This window comes from Capsella rubella, unplaced genomic scaffold, assembly GCF_000375325.1.
Source record: "Capsella rubella cultivar Monte Gargano unplaced genomic scaffold, Caprub1_0 scaffold_5, whole genome shotgun sequence".
Lineage (NCBI taxonomy): Eukaryota > Viridiplantae > Streptophyta > Magnoliopsida > Brassicales > Brassicaceae > Capsella > Capsella rubella.
The window spans coordinates 12,892,034-12,914,340 of NW_006238919.1; the positions used below are offsets into that span (position 1 = coordinate 12,892,034).

The window sequence follows — 22,307 nt, forward strand, 5'->3', positions numbered from 1 at the left end:
AATAACAACGAATAAAATAGTTACAACTTACAAGTTAAAACATAGAATAATCGAACACCAAAAATGAATAAAGAAGGACCAATTATGAGATACAATAAGAGATGGATGTCAAAAAAAAAAAAAATAAGAGACTTGAGGCCTAATAATATGCAGACATTACAATACGAGTTTATATTGTAAACAGCCAGATTAATTATAAAGGTTATTCACTTCATTAATTTGCAAAAAAAATCTTATAAATTGCTGTGATTTCATTTTTTTTAACAAAAAGAATCTGATCATATGTAATTTTCATATAACCTATCAAATAGAGCATACGTATATTTAGAAAAATAAACCATGCAATTTTGCTAATTGTACTTAATAAGCTCTTACAATATCCCCTCCATTGTCCTCTCCAAATCTGACTTGTTGGCAACTAATGTTTTATTATTATTTATTATCATAATCCAAAAGTTCTCATGGTTGGCGTCACGATTAGAAACAGATAAGCGCGTTGCGTAATCATACTTAAACACGGTCAACGTTTAATTACATTACAATTTTCCATGAAATAACATTCGCCTAGTTGCCTTCTAATACAAGCCAAGTCTCCACGATCTCATTACTGTAGAAGAAGAAACTTTCAAAACCCTCTACTCTGTTTTCCTCAGGAATTTTTCTAGCAGTAAAAAAGATGAGTAATCATCTAAAACTTGGCGTTGAAGTCATAAGCGCGAGGCTCAAACCTAGAGATGACTATGGCGGTGTTAACGCTTTCGTCGAGCTACGATTTGACGATCAGAAAGTCAAAACCTCGACTAAGATGGACGACTCGAGTCCGATATGGAACGAGAAGTTCTTCTTCAACATATCTCAAACAGAGGATTTATCAAATCTTTCTCTTGATGCTTACGTTTACAATAAAACCAGCAGCATAACGAAATCATGTCTAGGTAAGATTCGAATCTTGGGAACTGCGTTTTTGCCGTACTCGGAAGCTGTAGGATGGCCTTACCCTCTTGAGAAAGAGAAATGGAGCATCTTCTCTTTTGCAGCCGCCAGTGGAGGTGAGCTTGCTCTGAAAGTGTTCGTCACTGATAACCCCTCTCCCAAGGTACCGAATCTAATCCCTACGAAGAAGATTCCTTCTAAAACAAGGCATAAAATCCACAATATCCCTAAAACGGAGAAGAGTAAATCTAGCCCACGAGGAAACCAGAAACCATCTCAACCACAACCGTCTGAACCGCAACATCTTCCACCGGAACCGCCTCGACGGGCACATGTTATGGAATCTTCTTGCATTCAAGAACAGAGGTTCGTTCCTCTTCCTCCGATACCTACAACTATGGGATTTAATCCGAATCCACCGGATTATTCAATCCAACAGACGAATCCGATTCTCGGAGGAGGCAAAAGAGCAAGACCAAGTGCTCATGATCTCGTGGAGCCAATGGAGTTTCTCTTCATCAAAATCGTGAAAGCTAGGGATCTTCCACACATGGACAAAACCGGAAGTCTAGATCCGTACGTCCAAGTCAAACTCGGAAACTTTACGGGCAAAACAAAACATTTCGAGAAGAATCAAAACCCTGTTTGGAACGAAGTCTTCGCTTTCTCCAAATCCGATCAACAAGCAAATGTTCTTGACGTCATCGTCATGGACAAAGACATGATCAAAGACGATTTCGTCGGTTTAGTCCAGTTTGATCTCAATGACATTCCGACACGTGTCGCACCAGACAGTCCTTTAGCTCCTGAATGGTACAGAGTCAACATCGAGAAAGGAGGCGATATCATGTTAGCTGTTTGGTTTGGTACTCAAGCAGACGAAGCATTCTCAGACGCGACATACTCAGACGCTTTAAACGCTGTTAACAAATCGAGTTTGCGTTCTAAAGTCTATCATTCTCCGAGGCTTTGGTACCTCCGTGTTAACGTCATCGAGGCACAAGACTTGGTTATCGTACCAGACCGCTTTCCAAATCCATATGTCAAAATCAAGTTAAATAACCAAGTGGTTCGAACCAAACCGAGTCACTCGCTGAATCCAAGATGGAACGAAGAGTTCACGCTCGTCGCGGCTGAGCCGTTTGAAGATCTGATCATCTCGATTGAAGACCGAGTCGCGGCTAATCGAGAGGAAACGCTGGGAGAGGTACATATACCGTTTAATAAAATTAGTAAACGGGTTGACGATAGCCGGACAGTGCCTAACCAATGGTTTAGTCTTGAGAGTGAGAAACAGAGACGAGTCAGATTTGGGACAACGAGGCTTCATCTGAATGTTTGTCTAGAAGGAGGCTACCACGTTCTTGATGAGTCTACTTACTACAGCAGCGATTTCAGACCGTCGATGAAAGAGTTGTTGAGTCATAAGCAGCCGTCTTTTGGTGTTCTTGAATTAGGGATCTTGAAAATTGAAGGTTTGAATTTGAGCCAAGATGGAAAGAAAGAGACGGTGGATGCTTACTGTGTGGCTAAGTATGGAACCAAATGGGTCAGGACCCGGACCATAACAGACTGTTTAAACCCGCGGTTCAACGAGCAGTACACATGGGAGGTTTATGAGCCTGCAACAGTAATCACAATAGGCGTGTTCGATAACAATCAGATCAACAGTGGTAACGGTAACAAAGGAGATGGGAAAATTGGGAAAATTAGAGTTAGAATCTCGACCCTCGAATCCGGAAGAATCTACACCAATTCCTATCCGCTTCTTGTTCTTCGACCATCAGGTGTCAAGAAAATGGGGGAACTGCATTTGGCGATTCGTTTTTCTTGCTCGTCCTATATTCAGATGCTAGTTCAGTACTGGAAACCGCTTCTTCCCAAAATGCATTATGCAAGACCGTTGAAAGTCGTGCAACAAGAGATTCTTCGGCAGCACGCCGTCAACTTACTCGCAACTCGGTTAAGTAGAGCCGAGCCGCCGCTTAGAAAAGAGGTAGTCGAATATATTTCGGATTCGAATTCGCATTTTTGGAGCATGAGAAAGAGCCGTGCAAATCTCTTCAGATTGACTTCGGTTGTCTCTGGCTTACTAGGAACCGGAGACTGGTTTCAAGATATATGCAGGTGGAAGAAACCTTTCGTGAGTACAGCTATACATGTACTCTACCTTGTGTTAGTATGTTTGCCGGAGATGATTCTTCCGGTGATGTCACTTTGTTTGTTCATGCTTGGGGTATGGAACTACAGGCTACGTCCGAGGCAACCTCCACACATGGACACAAGAATTTCATTTGCAGACAACATCCATCCCGAAGAACTTAACGAAGAGTTTGATACATTCCCTTATTCGTCTCAAGACCCGGGGATAGTAAAAATGCGGTATGAGCGGTTGAGGAGTATCGCGAGTAGAGCTCAAACTGTTGTGGGAGATATAGCAGGTCAAGGAGAAAGAATTCAGGCTCTAGTAAGCTGGAGAGATCCAAGAGCGACTTCGATCTTCATGGTACTTTGTTTGGTTTCTTCTGTGGTTTTGTATGTTGTGCCGTTTAAGGTTTTTGTTCTTCTCACCGGACTATACATCATGAGACATCCAAGATTCAGAGGAAAGACGCCTCCTGGACCGGTTAATTTCTTTCGGCGGCTTCCTGCTAAAACAGATTGTATGCTCTAGAATGCAAAAACATATAAGCAACAAGCGAAATTTTTTCCTGTTCATCACAAGTCAAGAAACCAAAGACTAATTAAAAGCTCGAAAACACACGAAGAATTCCTAAAATTACTAAGTCTTTTCTTTCCTAAACAACCAAATAGACTTTTTTTTCAAAGAGGTTAGCTCAAGTTTAAATCTTCTTCTCCTAGATTCAATGCTTATATATACATGAATCATCCACGCATAAGATCAATGTCGATATGGGCGTGATGCATATCCATTGACCTTGAACCGGTTGACCAAATGCCTACAGGAGTCTGAACAAGGTTTTGACTTTGCTGAGGAACAGGAGGTGACGCTGCTGCTGTGTTATCATTGTTGTCCAAAGCATCAGTATCTTGGACATCTTCAGAAGTTTCTTCTCGCTTTTTAGTCTTCCCTTTCGGAGCTGCCCAAATGAAGCTCCCAACGATGACCTTTTAAGGAGGCAAAACACAGGTAAAAAAAAGACGATATCTATATTCATGTAAAACATATGAATTTCTCAAGTGCAGGTCACCTGAACCGAACTTGCTGCTATTAGAGGACCTCCAATTCCACCACCAATGACACGACCATCGGGGCTAGCAAGTGAGACCGCTAGATTTCCAGTGCGGTTTGGGTAGTCATTGTCAGTTGTGTTCAGATAAGAAGTTGAGAGAGATATGAGCTCAAAACGACCCTAGAGATTATAATTTACAATCCAACATGAGTAATAATGTTTGTCTCTTCTAAAAGAAGATGTAATGTGAGAGAAAATATTCGATAAAACCTCGTATGTAATAGTTCCATGGGATGGTGGTGGCTGAAGAAGAGTTGCAGTAGAGACAGCACCACTAGCGGATAAGACACATATTGCTCTTGGACCTTGATGTGAGAAAGAAATAACCTTTGATGCAATGTCCTGAAACAACACAAAGAGTGTGATTATCTCAAAAACTAGAAGAAATATCAAAAAGAAAATAAACACATATTTGATCGAGAAGAGAGAAGGAGAGACATACTTCACCAATAGAAACTACAATTACGTGCGGTGTGAAGCTCATTCCAGACGATGAAGGCATCAATTCACCTTACAAAATAAAAAAATCGAAACAAACAACAGACCAGTCTTCAGAAAATTGACAGCCTTTTCTTTTTGTAATGAGAAACAAATGCAATAACATAGTTTAGGAGAAACTGAAAAGGCCAAGGAATAATTAAAGAAAAAAAGATTATATATTGAACTCAACAATTAGACATTATAAAATTCTCCAGCTTTAACTAATCCTTAAAAAGCCAATAACTGTTGGAATTAACGTCCCACCAATTTCAAAGCCAATATATATAATGTCCTCATCTGAAAACAAACTATATATATATATATGTATAATCAACTAAGCTCATGACTAACTTCCCACCATTTTCAGAGCCCATGTCCTTCTCGGAAAACTACATATACAACCAATAAAAAGCAAAGGTGAGATCTTTTACCAACAGTAGTTAGCCGTTGCTTCCTGCCGGAGCCAGGAGGTCTTCCACGGCCACGTTTGTTAGAGTTTGGAGAAACGTTGGAGACGGAAGGAGACAATGCCAACGAAACAGAACCATCTTGTCCATATTTCCTAGGCCGTCCTCTCTTGCGCTTCACAGAAGTGTCACCCGACGGAGGAGGAGCAACCGCGGCTCCCGCCGTTGCTGAAGAATCGGCCGGAGAAGACTCAACTTGTAAAGGAGGAGACACGAATCCAGCAGAGCCGCCACCAGGGTTCGGGTTTGGGTTAGACCCAAAAGGAGAGTTGGAATTGGAGAAATGGTGAAACCCTTGTGATCCGTGAAACGTCGGTTGAGTCTGCGGAGGAGGAGGACCTGAACCGGGATTTCCTCTTTGGATATAGTAAGAACCCGACCCGGATAACGCCATTGCTTCTCTTCGATCCATAAAAACTCTGACTTTATAACTTAGTTGGGGGACTCTCAAAAGGTTCCAACTTTTGTGGCTAATAGGCTACTAAATTTTGATTTGTAATTTACTTCTGAAAGAGAAAAAATGGATAAGAACAGAACAAAACCAGAATCTAAAGGGTTCGATAGACTTTTAAAGATACTAAAAACTTAGCGAGTAAGGCAACATGCAACAGAAAATCTCTCAAAACTTGTAAAAACAGACACAAACTTTGGTATCAACCTAATTTGGTTTAATGTAGCTTTAGTATCAAGCTAAATAAAATCTCAAGATGAAATAAGATCCACAAGGGAAAAAGGAACAATCTTTAAAAAAATTCTTCATCTCTGAATTTTCATTCTCTCACCGGAAGCAAGAAGCTTTTATCTTCCCAGAATCAAGCAATGGTGAAGGAAAAGGGTTGGTTACCTAGGGTTCTCTCTCTTTCTTGTGTGTGTGTAGGGAGGGGAGGAATGTGATGTTGCTTTTTTGCTTTACTGGGGTGACAGAGGGAAACAGAAACAAACAAAAGAAATATCCAATCAGATCCCTTCACCAAAAGAGTTGAAAGCATTTACTGTGGGTGTGGGATGGATTACATACACAACTACTATGGGATGATTTCAAATTCGAAAAATAAAAATTAAATTTGTTTCCATGTCTCTGACCTTTGACTGTAATCTCTCTCTTATAGACTTTCTTTTCTAGCATCTAGCAAATTTAGGAGGTATCCCATCATCATCTTTGTGTGTGTGTGTGTGTTTGGCTCCATCCTCAACGCTATAGGTTAGGTGCGTGCATCAAACGAAGCATTGGGAATGAGAGAGTGTATCTCACGCTCCTTAATTGGAGAGTGTATGAAAGTGATGTGATGTAGTCATCAAGACTTTGTTCCTCACTGGCTTCCACTTCATAGCTCTCTGTTCAATATTGATTGATGATGAATAAAAACTTGGCTAATCTTTCAAAATTTATGTCTTCAAAGATCTCTAAATCTTTAGATTTCAACTATATTCAGTTTCCCAAATTATTCTGAGACTAGAATTATATATTTTGGGAGGCATTAAGAGACAAATCACATGAATTAAAACTGCATTTTTGTTTGTAGGTCAAACAAGTAATCATTGTTCTTGTCTCTGTTCTGTGCACTTTTGTATCTTGAATTTTCTCTAAAATCCAAAAGTATCGAACCCAAGAAGAATCTATCAGACAATACAGAATCTTTAGTTTTAGAACTCATGCCCTGAAGATCAATAGTCTAAATTTGTTCCTTGGACTAACACATTATAGTCTTAAATAAACCGACGACGTTTTGTTAGTAACTTATATGGCCCGGGTAGTAGTAATGAATCAGGCCCAATAGTTAACACATTGAGGCCTAAGTCCTAATCTATTCCAGAGGAGACGATGTCGTTTTAATGCGGAACGTTAAACAATCCTCGAACAACCGTTTCAACTACCTTTTTCCTATTATCACTACTTGTTTAATTTCACCTCTCTTTTACTCCGATTTTGCAATTTGCTGCTGCTGCTGCTGCTACGCCCTACGCTTACGCAGCCTCATGTGTTCACCACCACTCCTCTTCTCCACCGTCGTCTCTACCAAACCCTAACCCCTAAAAACCCTAATTTTCCCGCCAATGTATCAATCCACAAATCTATCCGTTTCTTCTAGTTTCAATCACCGATCTCTCCTCCTCGAATCACGATTCCCTATCTTCTCCACCACCGGGTTCCGCAAATCCGTCAATCTAAAGCCTCCCCGCGTCTCATCGGGCCCTGATTCCGGCGATTCAGGTCACAGAACCTTAACCGAGCAGCTTGTCTTGCTCCTCAGAGCTGTCCCGGACTGGGCCGACGAGATTAAAGAGCGTGGGATGCAGCAGAAACGCTCTCTCTACACTCACGAGAAATGGGTCGAGCACAGGAGCTCCCTCCGCCATGTGCGACATCTACTCTCGAGCTTTTCATCACGCGTCATACTCTCTCTGATTCCACCTGTTTTCTTCTTCACAAGCGTCGCGGTTGTGATCGCCAGCTACAACTCCGCCGTGGCTTTGGATTGGCTTCCTGGTATTTTCCCTATTCTTCGATCCTCTTCGTTGCCGTATCAGCTCACTGCTCCGGCTTTGGCTCTTCTTCTTGTGTTTCGTACGGAGGCTTCGTATTCTAGGTATGAAGAAGGAAGGAAAGCTTGGGTTGGGATCATTGCTGGAACTAATGATTTAGCTAGGCAAGTCATTTGTTCCGTTGATAGCTCCGGTGATGAATTGATCATCAAAGATTTGCTTCTTCGTTACATTGCAGCTTTCCCTGTTGCTCTTAAGGTTAAATTTAATCTCTGCGTTGTGTCTAATGTTGGATTCTGGTAGTTAAAATTGGATTTGTGATTGATTAAATATTTTGTTTATTTCGTTTGCAGTGTCATGTGATTTATGGTTCAGATATCGCAAGAGATCTCCGGAACTTGATAGAAGCAGATGACCTAACTCTGATTCTTCAATCAAAGCATCGTCCACGTTGTGTAATCGAGTTCATTTCTCAGAGCATTGGATTGCTAAAATTAGACGATTCAAAGAGAGATTTGTTGGTAGGATTCTTGAATCCTTAACTCTCTCTCGGTTAATAGGGGATTACTTCTTGCTATGATACTTGGGAAAAGCTCTCAACCATAGAGTCTTACAGTGTCTGCTATATCTAATGTCTTGATTTCTGATATTTTGTGTTCCTTTTGCGTCATTGTAGGAATCAAAGATGCTCCATTTACATGAAGGCATTGGAGTTTGTGAACAACTGATGGGCATTCCCATTCCTCTCTCTTACACACGCTTAACCTCGAGGTTTTTAGTCTTTTGGCATCTAACTCTACCAATCATTCTCTGGGATGAATGTCACTGGATTGTCGTTCCTGCTACTTTCATTAGTGCTGCATCTCTGTTTTGCATAGAAGAAGTACTTTTTCCTCCTCCTCCTTCCACACTTAACCGTACACATTTAGTTGTTTATCCTCTTTTGGTTGAATCCTTTAACCATGAAACCTTCTTTTTTTTTTTTTGGTTTGAAACTCTGCAGGTGGGTGTTCTTATAGAAGAGCCATTTCCTATGTTGGCCTTAGATGAGCTTTGCGATCTTGTGCATAGTAACATCCAAGAAGCTGCTAAATCTGAGAAAGTCATACGTAACCGCATCATTGCAAAGATAAAGCTCCGTGAATTCAAGCATTCATCAAATGGTCGGCATAGACCTTGATTTCCACTTGTCGCAAGTAATGACAATCTGATGCATTCCTTGTGGGTATTTGGAACACGCCATGGCTTAGGTTAGTTTGATATTTACATATTGTATAGAACCACCTTATACCATTTAGGGATACTTTTACCTTTACGATTGTATATCTTCCTTTTGTATATATATACATATGCAGAGTCAACCTTTACATAAGTCATAGTTTGTGTCAAGAACCGCAATTATACCAATCTTTGCATGATTTAAAGTCGATCTACTATCTCTTAAACCAAATTCTACAGCCTTGTTGCAATGTGATCTGTTCCTATGAATAATGACTTATATGGAACTCATGAAAGACACAATTGGCAAAAAGTCGCTCATGAAAAGAAGAGTAAAAAAAAAAAGCTATAAAACAACTATGGCTGAGAACTGTGTGAAAATGAAAAAAATGAAAAAAGTGAAAAGAAAAAAAAAGGATTGAGCTCATTAAGAGCCCACGATTCTTGACACTTGCCTCAAATCCTCTACATGGTCTAGAAAGGTGTAAGCTATATGTTCCTTAAAGGCTTCCATTCCTTGGATTCTATATCTTGTGGTACTTTTTACTTTTCATCTCGGGATTGTAGTAGAGGAGGTAGTATGGGTCGGATATGTTGTCTGGCGACAACACGATTTCACCCCTACCAGTCGTTCCAACATACCTTAACTTGATATTTTGATGTAATTTCTGACCAAACTTGGTCTTTGCAACAATTTTCTTCCGATGAGGCCGAGGCGGAGGCCAAAGATAGATATAACTGAACCATTGATGTGTCTCGGCATTTTCTAGAACCCATAGTTGGATTCCAGGAGATGGCATACCATTGACCCTGTTGGGCAGGAGCAAAGCTAATATACCCTTGTAGTTGACGAGGGTCGACTGAGTACTATATGCACGTCCCATGTCATGAGTAAATCTTATACACTTGAATTTCTCAGATCTAAAGTCAAAGCAAACTACACCAGTCGTGTGTTCGTCCAAAAGGTATGCTAAGTAATACAAAGCACCGTTGATGCATATCCCATCGTATGCCGAATGTCCATTACCATCCAAAACAACACGTTCATGTCGTATGTTACATTGGATTTTTGTCCATGATGGATTATCAGTTCCTAATGTTAGAACTTCAACCTCATGCGGATAAAAATATGGCCGGTCATGTGTATGGGTCATGCACAATACTTTGAACTGTTTGCCGATGGGATCGTACCCAAGATAGCTTGTCACTCCCCGCTTTCTCTTTGTTTTCAGTTTGGGTAATGCCAAGGTTTCTCCTGTGCTAGGGTTACATATCAGTGGCACGTTAACCGTGCCTTGCTTTGAAGTACTGTGTTGATTTAAACCGCATACTAAACCACGAACCGGGCGGAATATTTCAAGGGGACGATTAATTGGGAAACTCATATGAATTTTGACTGCAGCTAAACGAGACGAACCCTGAGGCTTTGATGATGATAAGAAGAAAGTTTTGCCGTCTTTTAAACAGCTGAACAATAGCTTCGGGCGTGACAAAGAGATGGTGTATAATGATTCGGTGAAATCTGGCCTGTCCATTAAGGAATCCCATAGCTTCGAAACGCAACGAAACCTCGCTACAGATTTCACAGGCGATCTCACCAGTATCTCAATAACGAGATCAATCGGGATAGATTCTCCGATGACTTTTTCTTCTTCATCTGAAAAACATGATCGATTGCACCGCCGTTTTTTCATGTCTTTGGCTGACACGCTTCCCGGAAGCCCTATTGTCTTGTGTTTTTTTTTTCTTTTCTGATGCACGTTTGATAAACCTTGGAATATTTATAGATGTCTCGTTTTTCAGCTAAAAAATAATAATATAATATAAGGGTCTATGTATATAATATTTGATAGTACGAGGGTCTGAATGCGAAGTATAAAAGAAAGAAAGCTGGTGTTTAGTTGTAAGAAGAAGTGATAATACTAATTAAACCATTTATTTAAGTTCCTAGCAGAACTCGTCTTTGATGGTAAAGCGTACAACAAAGTATGCGGTCTTTTAGAGTAAGAAAATAAAAAACAAGCAACAAGCATTACAAACAAACAAAAATGAGCAGAACTTTAGTTGAATCGATTTTTCCTCCATCGTATCCGAGTTGTGTCTTGCTTGGAAAATCCATGAGGATGAACTAAACTGGGAACATAGACGCACGAATTTCCGGCAGTTGTTTCATAAGCTGTTTGGCACTGATCCATGTCTTTATCAAATCTGAAAATGTGAATAGATTTGGCTAATTCCTAAAAATTACAAAAGCCAATTCCTCATGACCATAAGAGTTTAAAAAGCTATGAAAATTTAGCTAAAACAACCATCGCTTATAAGTGTATGAAACACTAAGAAAACGTCAACACCATCTACATATGTATAATACGTATGCAGATTCTACCTTTCTACAATTTTTGCATGATTTGTATATGATCCATATATCAACAAGCTCAAGAACTAAATTCTTTAGCCCTGCAAGATGACTAACATTCAAGTAATTTGCAAAATCGATTGCTCATAAAAAGAAGAATTTAAAATAAACAACCATAGCTTACATGTATTGTATGAACCACTGATAAAAGATGAAGACCATATCACGAAAACATAAAAAGAGATATATAGTATTGTTAACCAAATAAGATAGAAAACGGACTATGTTACGGGACCACGATCCACAAGCTTCACATCCTCCACATGGTCTAGAAAGGCGTAAGCTTTATGACCCTTAAAACTTTCCATTCCTTTGATTCCAACTATATTGATAGTGTTCCTCTCCGGACTGTAGAAGAGAAGGTAGAAAAAGTCGGATATAGTGTTTGGTGACAAGACAATGTCACCTTCAACAGTGGTTCCAACAAAACAGAACTTGGTCTTTACATCATATATATTCATCCAGGGAGGAGGCAAAACGTAGATATAACTCGACCATTGGTGTTTCCCGGCGTCTTCAAGAACCAATAGTTGAATACCAGTGCATGCTCTGTCGTTAGAATAACTCGGATGAAGCTTACCTAATCTACCCTTGTAGTTGACCAGAGTTGGTTCAAGATGTCCTCCCGAGTATGTTTCCACGACATGATCAGCTCTCTTGATATAACTGAATTTCTCAGATTCCAAATCAAAGCGTACTACATCAGGATACCCGTTAGAGACAGCATACACCACGGCTAAGTAATACAAAGCACCATTGATGCATATCCCATCATATTGACAAAAGCCATTTGTTTGCTCCACAACAGAAGGATGATGTAGTATGTCACATTCTATCATTTTCCTTGATGAACCTTTCGTCCCGGTTTTAAACGTCAGAACTTGATGCTCTCCAGAATGAGAGAGTCCTCCGGATGACCGAGTCATGGACAATACTTTGAAACTTTTGTCGATAGGATTATACCCAAAAAAGCTTATCACTGCCTTCCTCCTTGTGTTCACTTTGTGTAAGGGAAAGGATTCCCCTGTGCTAGGGTTACATATTAATGGCACAGTACTTGTCGCCCCCTTGGTTTTTCGTCGATGTAAACCACATACCAAGCCACGAACAGGACGACAGATATGAGAGGAACAGTTGATTGGGAAACTCATATGAATATTGGCGGTTATAATAGACGGATCTTGAGGATGAGGTTGTGGTAATGAGAAGAAGACTGTTTCACCGTCTTTGAGGCATGTGAACAAAATCTTGGGACGAGACCAAGACAAGGTAAAGAAGGACTCTGTGAATTGTGGACCTCGCAGTGTGGACTCCCATAGCTTCGATACTTTACGAAATCTCGCTATAGACTTCACAGGCGATCTCAAGAGTATCTCGATTACCAGATCGAACGGGATCGGTTCAGGTTTCACTTCTTCATTCCTTGGATTCGAACAAGATCGTGTCTTGCGCCGCGTCATCATGGTGGAACCGCTTCTCTTAAAACCCTTATGACTCTTTTGTTTCCCCCCTCTCTGTTTAGTGGTTAAACCTAGCTAGCAGCCAAAACGCTTAAAACGTGGCTCTCAAGATCCTGGGTTTTTCGGATTTAAAATATTATATTAGGGTCTATATGTATAATATTAATAGTGTGAGGGTCGGGATGCGAAAAGAATTAGAAAAATGGCAGCTGAGCTGGCGATGCAAAACGATGCCGTTGTGGTTGCTTTAGAAAGTTAGGAGAAAGAAACTGATCTCTTCTTCTTCCTCCTTAGCCGGGAAGCTCACAAACGGAGAACTCTGCTGTTCCTTGAGACGTGCCCTGAAGGTAAGTTCTTTAGATTCCTCGCAATTTAGGCATCTAAAATTTCTTTGATTATCAAATTTACCCTGTCCTCAATCTCGTTTTTTTTTCTTCTGAGACAATCTGAGATCTGGGGAATGGGATGCTTTATAATCTGTTTCAATTCTGAAAATTTGCTTACAGAGCTATAGATATGATTGTTTCGTAGTTGGTTTGATTTCGTTATTGGTGGGTTTGACCTGGGGACTGTGATAGCTAAATAATTGGTATGCCTTTTTTTGTACATTGGATCTGTATTGTTTGGAATGCGATATGTATCTTCTTCTTCCACTGTTTCATTAGTTGTTATGGCAATGCTCTTGAATTCTTGATCACCAAGCTCACTCATGTAATAGTGTAAATTGCTGGGGTTAGCCATATCTGAGCCAGAATTTGTTTTACTTTTTTTGTTGCCACGAACAGGGTTCTTAGAATCATATTCGGTGGATCATTCACTATGTCATGTATAGTAGAGGAGACAGAACGTGCAGATCAATCAAATGAGACACAAATTGCGCTTATCAGTGGAGTTCCTGATGATATCTCAAAATCCTGCTTGGCTAGAGTTCCAAGAGAATATCACATGTCAATGAAATGTGTTTCCAGGAGATGGAGAGATTTTTTGTGCAGTGATGAATTGTGTCATTATCGAAACAAGTTTAACTTGGCTGAATCTTGGATTTATGCGTTGTGCCGGGACATATCTGGCGGTGTCTTCTTACACATGCTGAATCCGTTCTCATCCAGAAGATCATGGAAAAGAATCCATGAATATCCATATATCCCAAAGAGAGAAGGCATGGGTTTTGCAGCACTGGGTAAGAGACTGTTTGTTTTGGGTGGATGTGGTTGGTTAGAAGATGCTACTGATGAGGTTTATTGCTACGATGCTGCTATGAACACTTGGTTCGACGTACTACCTCCTCTTTCAACTAAAAGGTACTTATATTTCTTTGGATTCTTTATCTTTCCATTAGCAACCAACTCGATATTGTTCTTTCCAGTCTTTAATATTCCGATTGGATATGCAGATGCTACTTTGCTTGTGAAACGGTGGATGGAAAAATTATGGCAATTGGGGGGCTAGGATTGAATCCAAAAGCTAAACGAACTTGGGACATCTATGATCCTTTGACCAGAACCTGCAATTCTTTTTCCGATGCTAATATTGTCCCTGAAATAGAAGATTCATTTGTAATGGACGGAAGGATTTATGTTCGGGGTGGTGGATCTTCCGCTGCAGTCTATAATGCATCTAGCGGGATTTGGGAACATATGGAAGATGATATGGCATCAGGATGGAGAGGTCCGGCAGTGGTTGTGGCAGATGAGCTCTATGTTTTGGATCAAACTTTTGGAACTAAGCTAACGATGTGGTGCAAGGATAAGAGAATGTGGATTAGTATTGGGAAGCTATCTCAATTAGTGATGAAACAGCCTTGTCGGCTTGTTTCCATTGGGAATAGTGTATTTGTGATTGGTAAAGATTGCTCTACTGTGGTAATAGATGTCGAAAATGTGAGGAAGACGACAATGAATGGAGTGATGGTGTGTTCTTCTATACCAAAGACTTGGGAAGATGAAATAGATGTAATAAGTTGTAAATCTGTAGCCATATAGTGTGTAACTATCTACTTTGCTCTAAAATGCTTGTTTCTTGTGCAAAAAACATATGTTATTAATATGTTCATGTAAGCTTGTCTGAATCACAATACTGTCTTCGTGGTTCATGTAAAAGAATCCCCAAATCCAAATCTCAAAAGCTATTTGGATCTTGATTGTTCTATTGGGTGAAAAAAAGGTAACAAATATCCTGTAGAATACTGTATACAAATGAACATACTAATTTTCAATGTGGTTGGTATGCAAACGAACCGATTACAGTGAAGCTACCTTCTAAATTAGATGTGTTGCAGGCTGTGGCAAAACGCTATTCAGTATCTTTATCTTCATCTTGAGTTCTTCTAGTTTCCCCAACTCGTCTTTGCTCGATAGTGAGGTCTCTAGCATCCGATAGACTGGTTCGCTCACACACCTTCCTCTCTCCACTGTTTGCATCGAGCACTCAAATGCATCATTGGCTCTTCTCCGAGCGCACAGTGCAGTGGTAAGGAGATCCAATGCGTGACCATGAGGGCAATACCCTTTATCCAAGATATACTTCCACAGATCTAATCCTAAATTGACTTCACCGTTTTGACAAAACAGCTTCATCAACATCACTACGGTTGGTGTTTTCGGAACCAAAGATACTTCTTTCATTTTCTGGTAATACACACATACCCCCTCGAATCCAAACTCTTTCGATTTCATCATTCCAATAAACATTGAGTGGAAAGTTACACTGTCAGGCTCGATCCCTTTCTCTTCCATCTCCTTCATCACCTTGACTGCACCACTCACATCTCCGCATTTCATGAGACTACTCATCAAAGCGTTATAAGCTCCACAATCAGGTGTTAAGCCTCTCTTGGGAATTTCATCGAACAGTTGGCGTGCTTTGATCTTATTCCGAGCTACACCAGACCCATGAATCAATGTAGTGAGTATCTGTACTGTGATATCAAAATGTCGACGATCCATATCTTCAAAGAGTCTCAAGGCTTCCCCAAAGTTCCGTTTTTTACAGAACCCATCCATTCTGATGCCATAAGTAACCGAATTGGGTTCGAATCCTCGTTTCACCATTTCATGATAAAACAGCTCCGTGGCGGTAACATCACCAGCTTCCTTAAACCCTAGAAGTAAGATGTTCATCGTCTTAACATCTGGGTTAAACCTGGAATGCAATTTTTCGAAGACTGATCTCGCTTCCTTCATCTCTCGCTCTGTGCAAAATGCTCGTAGAAGAATATTGAACTCATCGACACCAAATCTCTTTCTGAAAATCTCCTTCTCCATCTTCACGAAAGCTTCTAGAGTTTCTTCATAAGACCCAAATTTGGCGATTTTGCAGAGAAGTATACTCATTGACTTCAAACTCAACAAGTCAGGGTAGTTTTTTCGCATTTCCGCCATTAAAGCCCAAGCTTGATCGAAATAACGCATCCGTGAGAGAATGTGAAGTGTTTTCTCGAAGGAGTCAGAGGTGGGAGATGATTCGGAGCTTTTAAGTGAATACTTGAAGAACTCGAGAGCTTTGAGGCCATTGGAATGAGCAGCAAAGAGACGACCGAGAACTTCTGATACAAATTCCGGTGACAGAGACGATAAAGGGATGTGCTTGGCGAGAATGGGTTGAATCGGATGATTTGGGAATGGATGATCATTGATGATTCTTGTGATACGTTCGATCTCTGTTTTGTTTCTCGATGTAGATGATAATGATGATGATATTACCGGAGCTAGAAGGCGATATGAATCGGAGGAGCTCTTCTTCAACATTTTTTTCACAACAAGAAAATTAAAGTTTCAGACCGATAGAAATCGAAACCTTCAAAGGAACTATCGTGTTCGGTTCATTTAATTGAACCGAAATGAACCAAAATCATGTCGAAAAAACTGAATCTGAACATCGGTTTAGTTTGGTTATTAAAAATTTGTTGGACGGCTCCCAAGTTAGCTTTTAGCAGATAAATTCACGACTCGCGAGCTTTATTCGTCGGCATCTCTGGAGAAGTTCTTTCGGCGGGGACGGAAATTTCCATTTTTGAACTGGTGATTTCTCTTTAATCCGCATAAAGTGTGTTCTTATTCGTGTATGCCTTTACCCACGGTTCTTTAGCTTTTAGTTTGGTCCACTTAAGATATGCACGAAAGGTGTTCGAGGATATGTCTGAGACACTCTACTGATTCGTTTTGCGATGAAGTTGTGTCACATAGTTTCTGTGGGGAGAGGTTTACTGGATTTTAACCATATAAATCTTCGCTTATTGATATTATCTCATCAGGGATAGGTTTAGGGACCAATTCGAAGGGTTTGGTGAATATATGATGAACATTGCTTGTCTTTGAAACTATAGCTTCTTAGGCTACCTTGTTGCATTCAACTAGTGATTGGCTAATAGGGCTAAGATTTAGCAAGAGCTTACTAAAAAAACTTAAATTTTTGACTGTGAACTTTTTGTAATATGGTGAGTAATGTAAGCAATTCGATGTAGGAAGTTAGGTGGTGGTGGTACTCTAGTTGCTATGACAACGGAAACGGCAAAGAAGAAGGGAACTCCGCAGATTCTTAAAAAAGATACTGCTCTAAAACTTGTAAGATTTTCCTCCGTGAAGCCCAAAAATCCTTTAATTATATCTTTCTTTTGATCCATGAATTATATTTGTAAGTTGCTTACTTGCGTTCGTATAATTTGGTTTCATCTCACCGCTTTTGAGTTTGTGCGTTTTGCAGGCTGAGAAGTGGGTTGCCAATATGACTAGGCCTGCAGAAGATGATCCTATTGAGACTGAACAAGAAGTTCGACCACACAGGTGGAGGCAAATTTCTTTGTTCATGTTAATTTGCATTCATTTTGCTAATTTTTAACTGAATATAAGTATCATTGTAACCCCTGCGTAGGCTTGGACTTGGTGCTAAAGTGTCACGACAAACAAAGCGTAGACCATCAGATGACCCTCTCGATCAGAAACTACAAGCCAAGTTTGATGCAGGGAAAAGAAAATATGCAAGATCGGTTGCAGAATCACTTGGTTCTAGTAAGAACACCGGTGATGATAGTGAGGATGATGATGAATCAGAAAGCAAGAGCCAAGCATTCGGCAAGAAAAAGAAAAATACAAGTACCCCTCATTAGAGTTTGTGATGTACTATAGTTAAATTCATGGCTTTGTATTTGTTTTGATTGTTGGCGACTAGCTAAAGCCATATAATTGTAGTTTTGTTGGTGCTTGGTTAAAACATCATCTTTGTCTTATGTAAGTTCAAGCCTCGTGTTATTACACTCTATAGTTCATACTCATACAAAAAAATCTCTTGGCTGAGTAAACTACAGAAGCAACTGGAAACAAAACAGAGTATGGAAGTGAAAGAAATAAAGTCTGTGTTTATGTTAAAAAAAAGCTGTGGTTGTGCCGCTGCACAAAAAGGTCAACTAGAGAGCTTTGACCATGGCGGTGGCAATGAAACTGTACAGGATAGACAAAAGGTTAAAAAGAAAGAGCCTTGTCACAGGTTGTCGCTGTTGGGTTCCTGCATTGATTCAACTTGAACCATGTCTCTGCAGCTTATGATGATCTCTTCTACTAACTCATCAAGGATCATTTCACTTGTATAAGAACCAAGACAACCGATCTCAAACCGGAGATCCATCCAGCTTCCAGTTCTAGCCATATCTTTTTTCACTATCTGATCTAAAGTGTGAGGGGAAGGCAAAGGTAGGAGATGCCAGTAAACTCCTTCTTGTGCTACTTTAGCTGCAATTTCCATGTCTGAGATTAGCTGAACCTCAGGTTTCAAGAATGAAATCCAAGGCCCGGGATTGAGTTCATTCCAACAGAAATCCATAAGAATTTCATTGATACAGTCGTAAAGGAGGTTCTTATCGTCACAGAGCTGTGTAGGACAGAAAACTATGTCATCTGTTAATTCTGGCTCAAGAAGCTGTTCCGAGTAAAAGGGCCTCGTTAAAAGCTCTTCCCAGCTCAAGCCTGCGGATTTCACAATGGCTTCAATGTATGCAAGTGTCAAATTCTTGTCATCCATGCTTGTTTTGACATTGTTGTCTTTCTCTGGTTTAGGAGAATCAACTTCATCGAATCTTATACAGAGTGGTTGCATCCGCATTCCAGCTAAATGTGAATCAAGAAACAGTAAAAAATCAAGTTCTGATGAATCAATCTTGAGCTGATCTTTGAAATTCTTACATACCTGAACTGAAACTTGTGCTTGTTGTTGGGCTACTCTCATCATCTGGGAACAGAGGCTCAAGCACAGACACTGGACTTAACTTTCCTTGCACATCAGTGGTGGTTTCTTTGCATTCAGTCAAGCTCACTAAAGAACTTGGTGGAGATCCTGGCGGAGAAGACGGTGGGTGCGCTTGCTTGAACATTTCCTGGAGCAAGATAAGCTATGAAATATGAAACCTCACTTAAGAAAAACAGAGAATATATCCACTTATCACATCCGTAAATTGTCTAACCTTTTTCACATCTTCTTCAGGAAACTCGAGCACATCTTCATCAACATTTTCGACTTGCTGGGAAACGGAAGAGCTACATATTTCAGATAGTGGATCTATCTCAGTCTTCTCTTCCTTGTCTATATTCTCAGTTTCCTTCCCATTGTCTGAAAGCATTTAGTGACATTTTGTCAGAACAATAGAAATTGGGAATGGGAAGAAACAGAATAAAATGAGAAGAAGAAAAAGAATCACCTCTAGGAACTGAGACATCAATGGTAAACAAAGTATCGCCGTCTTTATCTGAATCTTCATCAATCAGATCATTTGTATCTGGACTGCATTGCAGAATCTCTGGTTTCTCAGTAGTCTGACTTAGATGGCTTATCAAATCATGTTCCGGGATCAGCTTAGGACTGTCTGCTGGTGAACAAAACTCAGGGAGAGAAAGAATCTTCCCCAGGATTCTTGGCACTTCCTTATCTGGTAAATTCACGTCAATATCTCCATTTGCAAGCATTTCAGACAAGTGTTTCTTGGCTGCAATATATAAGCCAGACATAATCTTCTTTGAGTCTTCCCTTGTGTGGACAATATCCTCTTCATCAGGCTCACTCATTTTTTCCTTACATAAAGGTTTCTCTTCATCTGAAATATGCTTCTCTGATTTACTCTGTATCTCTTCTTGCATACAAGAGTTTGGGCTCCTCCTATCAACAGAATGATCATCGCATGACTTCTTTCCAACAGCAGATTGTAGTCTTCTTTTGATTAAACCGATAAAAAAGCGAGAAAAGGTTCTCCCGGTTTTAGACTTGTTGCCATTAGAATGAGGTCCAGATGATGAATCAAGATTCAAACTACTTGGACCAGGTTTCAAAACCACAATTGTTTTAGCAACTTGAGATCTGTTTCTCCTTTCTTCTGATTTCCATTTCCTGCTGAAAAAGGTAGGTTTCTTCTTTGGTAATACCACGGCCTCTTGCTTCGAGACTACTTCAGGCTTTTCTTCTTGTACTCTCTTAGAATCTCCTCCAAAGCTTTGAGCATCTTCATATGAAATCTTCTTCATGAATGATTCTTCTTCAGAACCAAAAACATGAAAAGCCTCCAACAAGTCCTTACAAGTTTGGATCTCTCCTTCTTTCTGAGCTATCAACCGTTTGATAATCTCTTTGAATTTCTCTTCAGAATCAGCATCACCTGAAGTACTCTTACAAACCTGAGCAGTCTCTACATGCTCATCACCAGCGATAGAAACATCGATATCCTCCTCGTCATCAGAGAGTTTGTCAACACTCTCATGAGAGGAGCTCTCACAAGAACAAGTAAGCTGCTTCATCTCACCACCTGCAAAAATATATAACCAGAAGACTGATTAATATAATCTTTATATAACAGAAAGAATCTCTTATGTTAAGACACACGTATAAATATAAATATGTTAGTGAAATAAAAAAACCTGGAAGCCGTTTGCTTCCATGTTTGGTATCCATCAAGAGACGTTTGTGATTAGATCCAAAGAGACTGATGAACACCCACATACACCCTATTCCATTTATGCCTTCTCTTTTAAGACTTCTCCGACAGTTTCTCTCCATTTAACAACAGTTGACACTTCAATAAATAGACACAAGTGTTAAGGGAAACTGTTAAGACAAGCAAAGAATAAAAACTCATGTCTAAATATATACATATATATATACCAAAAAAAATATATATAATAAGCCAAGAAAATTTTTTACTTTATAAAAAAAATTGATTCATCATCATGCAAGTGATCTGTTAAAACTCTGTTTTCATGATTTTTGCCAATCAGTCACACAAACGAACTGTGATTATTACTGTTTATAATTTCGATACCTTTCCTTTTGAAGCAAGTGAACTCTTCTTTTTTATAAAAAATCATTGTGAAGAAGAAGAAGAAATAAAAAGCAGTAAGAGTAAAATACCTTTTATAGAATCTGATCCGATACTTGGGAAAATCTGATAATGCAGCTGGAGGGATCAATTAATAAGAAACCAATATTTTTTACAACTTTTTAGCTGTTTTCCACGAAAATAAAATAAAAGAAGAAAGCTACCCTTTTTTTAAGTTTCTTCTCACCGGATTTTCCCGGAAAAAAACTTAGCTGAAATTGCGGCTCTTTTATACATAAAAATGGGAAGTAACGAAAACTCGAGGATAAGGGGGGAGAGGGTGTTGAACAACAGTGGTGTCTCAATTTAGATTAAGAAGACCCCATCTTTCTCTCACCAGAACGAATATCAAGAGATTGCAAAATATATATATATATATATTGTTGTATCTTGAACTTAGAAATATGGAGAATTAGGCATAAAGTTACACGAGTTTAATAAGTTTCTAGAAAAAGAAAGAAAAAAAAAAAAAGAGGACAAACCTAAGATTATTAAGAAAGTGTGGAGTGGAGACTGGATCAAAAGATTTATATATATATATTTTTTCTAGAGAGAGCTCAAAGAGTAAAGAAACTTTTTTCTGTTTTTGGTTTGGTTGATATTTGACTTTGTTCGGTTTAAGGTGCAGAGCTAGGCTAGCAGCCATTGGAATCCTCGCCCGTAACTCTCTCTTATAACACACATCATTGTCCTTGTATATATATATATATATTTATACATGTGTGTATTAGTGTTTTCACGAGACTGTAATGAATGTGTTGTATACGTATATACGTATAAGCAGAGAGAGAGAGAGAGAGAAGGTTTGGTGGTGGTGATGCATGTAAATAAGGTAAATGGTCATCTAGAAGGGAGTCGATAGTCGCAAACGCGGAGTACCGTACAGGAACGAACGAATGTGTCGGGAAGGGTATGCTCGTCATTTTCATTTCAAACAAAACGGATATTGCAAAAAGTCAAAATCCATATATTATATATGTACTGTGTATATCAACAAACCTAAAATTTAAAATTAAAGAGAAATTAAGAGTAAAGCGTTTCGAAATGAAGAAAAAGTCAAAAATGACATGCCCTATAGTCTCTCTTCCACTATGGACTATTTTATTTTTTTAATTATTATGGACACATTTAACAAATTTAGGGGATATTGTATCTGAATACACGATATTGAGATTCTGAACGATATATAAAATGTTATGTATGTGTCTAATGTGAAATTATTTAGGCTGAAGTTGATAGTTTCAT

At 39.4% G+C, this 22,307-nt stretch overlaps 9 protein-coding genes across 14 annotated transcripts; 4 read left to right on the top strand and 5 right to left on the bottom strand.

Moving 5' to 3' along the window:
• The first annotated feature begins 676 nt into the window (after positions 1 to 676).
• On the top strand, positions 677 to 3,621 carry LOC17885088 (FT-interacting protein 1). The gene has a single exon (XM_006292116.2). It carries the CDS (start codon positions 677 to 679, stop codon positions 3,605 to 3,607), a length of 2,931 nt encoding a protein of 976 aa, XP_006292178.1. The 3' UTR covers positions 3,608 to 3,621.
• Positions 3,622 to 6,185, bottom strand: LOC17886627 (AT-hook motif nuclear-localized protein 11). 2 transcript variants are annotated; one of them, XM_023783393.1, is made up of 6 exons: positions 5,979 to 6,185; positions 5,099 to 5,640; positions 4,630 to 4,697; positions 4,398 to 4,529; positions 4,146 to 4,307; positions 3,622 to 4,062 (listed from the first exon to the last, which is right to left on the bottom strand). In XM_023783393.1, the coding sequence occupies exons 2-6, from the start codon at positions 5,544 to 5,546 to the stop codon at positions 3,820 to 3,822; spliced, it is 1,053 nt and encodes a 350-aa protein (XP_023639161.1). In that variant the 5' UTR covers positions 5,547 to 5,640; positions 5,979 to 6,185; the 3' UTR covers positions 3,622 to 3,819. The 2 variants fall into 2 exon arrangements, with proteins under 2 accessions (XP_023639161.1, XP_006291414.1); XM_006291352.2 differs by having other exon boundaries at positions 5,917 to 6,185.
• An 895-nt stretch (positions 6,186 to 7,080) lies between these two features.
• On the top strand, positions 7,081 to 9,049 carry LOC17885989 (UPF0187 protein At3g61320, chloroplastic). Its single transcript, XM_006291155.2, has 4 exons — positions 7,081 to 7,876; positions 7,972 to 8,139; positions 8,295 to 8,501; positions 8,622 to 9,049. The coding sequence occupies exons 1-4, from the start codon at positions 7,190 to 7,192 to the stop codon at positions 8,796 to 8,798; spliced, it is 1,239 nt and encodes a 412-aa protein (XP_006291217.1). The 5' UTR covers positions 7,081 to 7,189; the 3' UTR covers positions 8,799 to 9,049.
• A 214-nt stretch (positions 9,050 to 9,263) lies between these two features.
• On the bottom strand, positions 9,264 to 10,530 carry LOC111830671 (F-box protein At3g61340-like). Its single transcript, XM_023783203.1, has 2 exons — positions 9,479 to 10,530; positions 9,264 to 9,360 (listed from the first exon to the last, which is right to left on the bottom strand). The coding sequence occupies exons 1-2, from the start codon at positions 10,528 to 10,530 to the stop codon at positions 9,264 to 9,266; spliced, it is 1,149 nt and encodes a 382-aa protein (XP_023638971.1).
• Positions 10,531 to 11,338: 808 nt separating this feature from the next.
• LOC111830592 (F-box protein At3g61340-like) lies at positions 11,339 to 12,754 on the bottom strand. The gene has a single exon (XM_023783072.1). The coding sequence runs from the start codon at positions 12,713 to 12,715 to the stop codon at positions 11,474 to 11,476; it is 1,242 nt and encodes a 413-aa protein (XP_023638840.1). The 5' UTR covers positions 12,716 to 12,754; the 3' UTR covers positions 11,339 to 11,473.
• Positions 12,755 to 12,970: 216 nt separating this feature from the next.
• LOC17886080 (F-box/kelch-repeat protein SKIP4) lies at positions 12,971 to 14,786 on the top strand. The gene is made up of 3 exons (XM_006291320.2): positions 12,971 to 13,059; positions 13,498 to 14,013; positions 14,106 to 14,786. Exons 2-3 carry the CDS (start codon positions 13,532 to 13,534, stop codon positions 14,692 to 14,694), a joined length of 1,071 nt encoding a protein of 356 aa, XP_006291382.1. The 5' UTR covers positions 12,971 to 13,059; positions 13,498 to 13,531; the 3' UTR covers positions 14,695 to 14,786.
• Positions 14,787 to 14,828: 42 nt separating this feature from the next.
• LOC17886607 (pentatricopeptide repeat-containing protein At3g61360) lies at positions 14,829 to 16,464 on the bottom strand. The gene has a single exon (XM_006290347.2). It carries the CDS (start codon positions 16,456 to 16,458, stop codon positions 14,971 to 14,973), a length of 1,488 nt encoding a protein of 495 aa, XP_006290409.1. The 5' UTR covers positions 16,459 to 16,464; the 3' UTR covers positions 14,829 to 14,970.
• Positions 16,465 to 16,633: 169 nt separating this feature from the next.
• Positions 16,634 to 17,963, top strand: LOC17884976. Of its 4 annotated transcripts, none has more exons than XM_023782752.1 (4): positions 16,634 to 16,731; positions 17,179 to 17,274; positions 17,414 to 17,493; positions 17,582 to 17,963. In XM_023782752.1, exons 2-4 carry the CDS (start codon positions 17,206 to 17,208, stop codon positions 17,814 to 17,816), a joined length of 384 nt encoding a protein of 127 aa, XP_023638520.1. In that variant the 5' UTR covers positions 16,634 to 16,731; positions 17,179 to 17,205; the 3' UTR covers positions 17,817 to 17,963. The 4 variants fall into 4 exon arrangements, with proteins under 4 accessions (XP_023638520.1, XP_006291974.2, XP_006291973.1 ...); XM_006291912.2 differs by having other exon boundaries at positions 16,642 to 16,731; positions 17,175 to 17,274; XM_006291911.2 differs by having other exon boundaries at positions 16,659 to 16,731; positions 17,183 to 17,274.
• Positions 17,941 to 21,652, bottom strand: LOC17887117. 2 transcript variants are annotated; one of them, XM_006290583.2, is made up of 6 exons: positions 21,095 to 21,652; positions 20,605 to 20,759; positions 19,398 to 20,492; positions 19,164 to 19,309; positions 18,890 to 19,076; positions 17,941 to 18,810 (listed from the first exon to the last, which is right to left on the bottom strand). In XM_006290583.2, the coding sequence occupies exons 2-6, from the start codon at positions 20,741 to 20,743 to the stop codon at positions 18,188 to 18,190; spliced, it is 2,190 nt and encodes a 729-aa protein (XP_006290645.1). In that variant the 5' UTR covers positions 20,744 to 20,759; positions 21,095 to 21,652; the 3' UTR covers positions 17,941 to 18,187. The 2 variants fall into 2 exon arrangements, with proteins under 2 accessions (XP_006290645.1, XP_023638519.1); XM_023782751.1 differs by lacking the exon at positions 21,095 to 21,652 and adding an exon at positions 21,006 to 21,058.
• Positions 21,653 to 22,307: the final 655 nt, after the last annotated feature.

Excerpts from the sequence above, each read along its gene's own strand:
- LOC17885088 (XM_006292116.2), top strand. The coding sequence starts at position 677 with ATGAGTAATCATCTAAAACTTGGCGTTGAAGTCATAAGCGCGAGGCTC.
- LOC17886627 (XM_023783393.1), bottom strand. The coding sequence starts at position 5,546 with ATGGATCGAAGAGAAGCAATGGCGTTATCCGGGTCGGGTTCTTACTAT. Across the intron at positions 4,308-4,397 it reads ATGGAACTATTACATACGAG|GGTCGTTTTGAGCTCATATC; the intron begins GTTTTATCGAAT and ends TATAATCTCTAG. Across the intron at positions 4,063-4,145 it reads TAGCAGCAAGTTCGGTTCAG|GTCATCGTTGGGAGCTTCAT; the intron begins GTGACCTGCACT and ends CCTCCTTAAAAG.
- LOC17885989 (XM_006291155.2), top strand. The coding sequence starts at position 7,190 with ATGTATCAATCCACAAATCTATCCGTTTCTTCTAGTTTCAATCACCGA. Across the intron at positions 7,877-7,971 it reads CTTTCCCTGTTGCTCTTAAG|TGTCATGTGATTTATGGTTC; the intron begins GTTAAATTTAAT and ends TTTCGTTTGCAG. Across the intron at positions 8,140-8,294 it reads ATTCAAAGAGAGATTTGTTG|GAATCAAAGATGCTCCATTT; the intron begins GTAGGATTCTTG and ends GCGTCATTGTAG.
- LOC111830671 (XM_023783203.1), bottom strand. The coding sequence starts at position 10,530 with ATGAAAAAACGGCGGTGCAATCGATCATGTTTTTCAGATGAAGAAGAA. Across the intron at positions 9,361-9,478 it reads CATCAAAATATCAAGTTAAG|AATCCAAGGAATGGAAGCCT; the intron begins GTATGTTGGAAC and ends CACAAGATATAG.
- LOC111830592 (XM_023783072.1), bottom strand. The coding sequence starts at position 12,715 with ATGATGACGCGGCGCAAGACACGATCTTGTTCGAATCCAAGGAATGAA.
- LOC17886080 (XM_006291320.2), top strand. The coding sequence starts at position 13,532 with ATGTCATGTATAGTAGAGGAGACAGAACGTGCAGATCAATCAAATGAG. Across the intron at positions 14,014-14,105 it reads CCTCCTCTTTCAACTAAAAG|ATGCTACTTTGCTTGTGAAA; the intron begins GTACTTATATTT and ends TTGGATATGCAG.
- LOC17886607 (XM_006290347.2), bottom strand. The coding sequence starts at position 16,458 with ATGTTGAAGAAGAGCTCCTCCGATTCATATCGCCTTCTAGCTCCGGTA.
- LOC17884976 (XM_023782752.1), top strand. The coding sequence starts at position 17,206 with ATGACAACGGAAACGGCAAAGAAGAAGGGAACTCCGCAGATTCTTAAA. Across the intron at positions 17,275-17,413 it reads AAGATACTGCTCTAAAACTT|GCTGAGAAGTGGGTTGCCAA; the intron begins GTAAGATTTTCC and ends TGCGTTTTGCAG. Across the intron at positions 17,494-17,581 it reads CAAGAAGTTCGACCACACAG|GCTTGGACTTGGTGCTAAAG; the intron begins GTGGAGGCAAAT and ends ACCCCTGCGTAG.
- LOC17887117 (XM_006290583.2), bottom strand. The coding sequence starts at position 20,743 with ATGGAGAGAAACTGTCGGAGAAGTCTTAAAAGAGAAGGCATAAATGGA. Across the intron at positions 19,310-19,397 it reads TGATGTCTCAGTTCCTAGAG|ACAATGGGAAGGAAACTGAG; the intron begins GTGATTCTTTTT and ends AAATGCTTTCAG. Across the intron at positions 18,811-18,889 it reads AAGCACAAGTTTCAGTTCAG|CTGGAATGCGGATGCAACCA; the intron begins GTATGTAAGAAT and ends ATTCACATTTAG.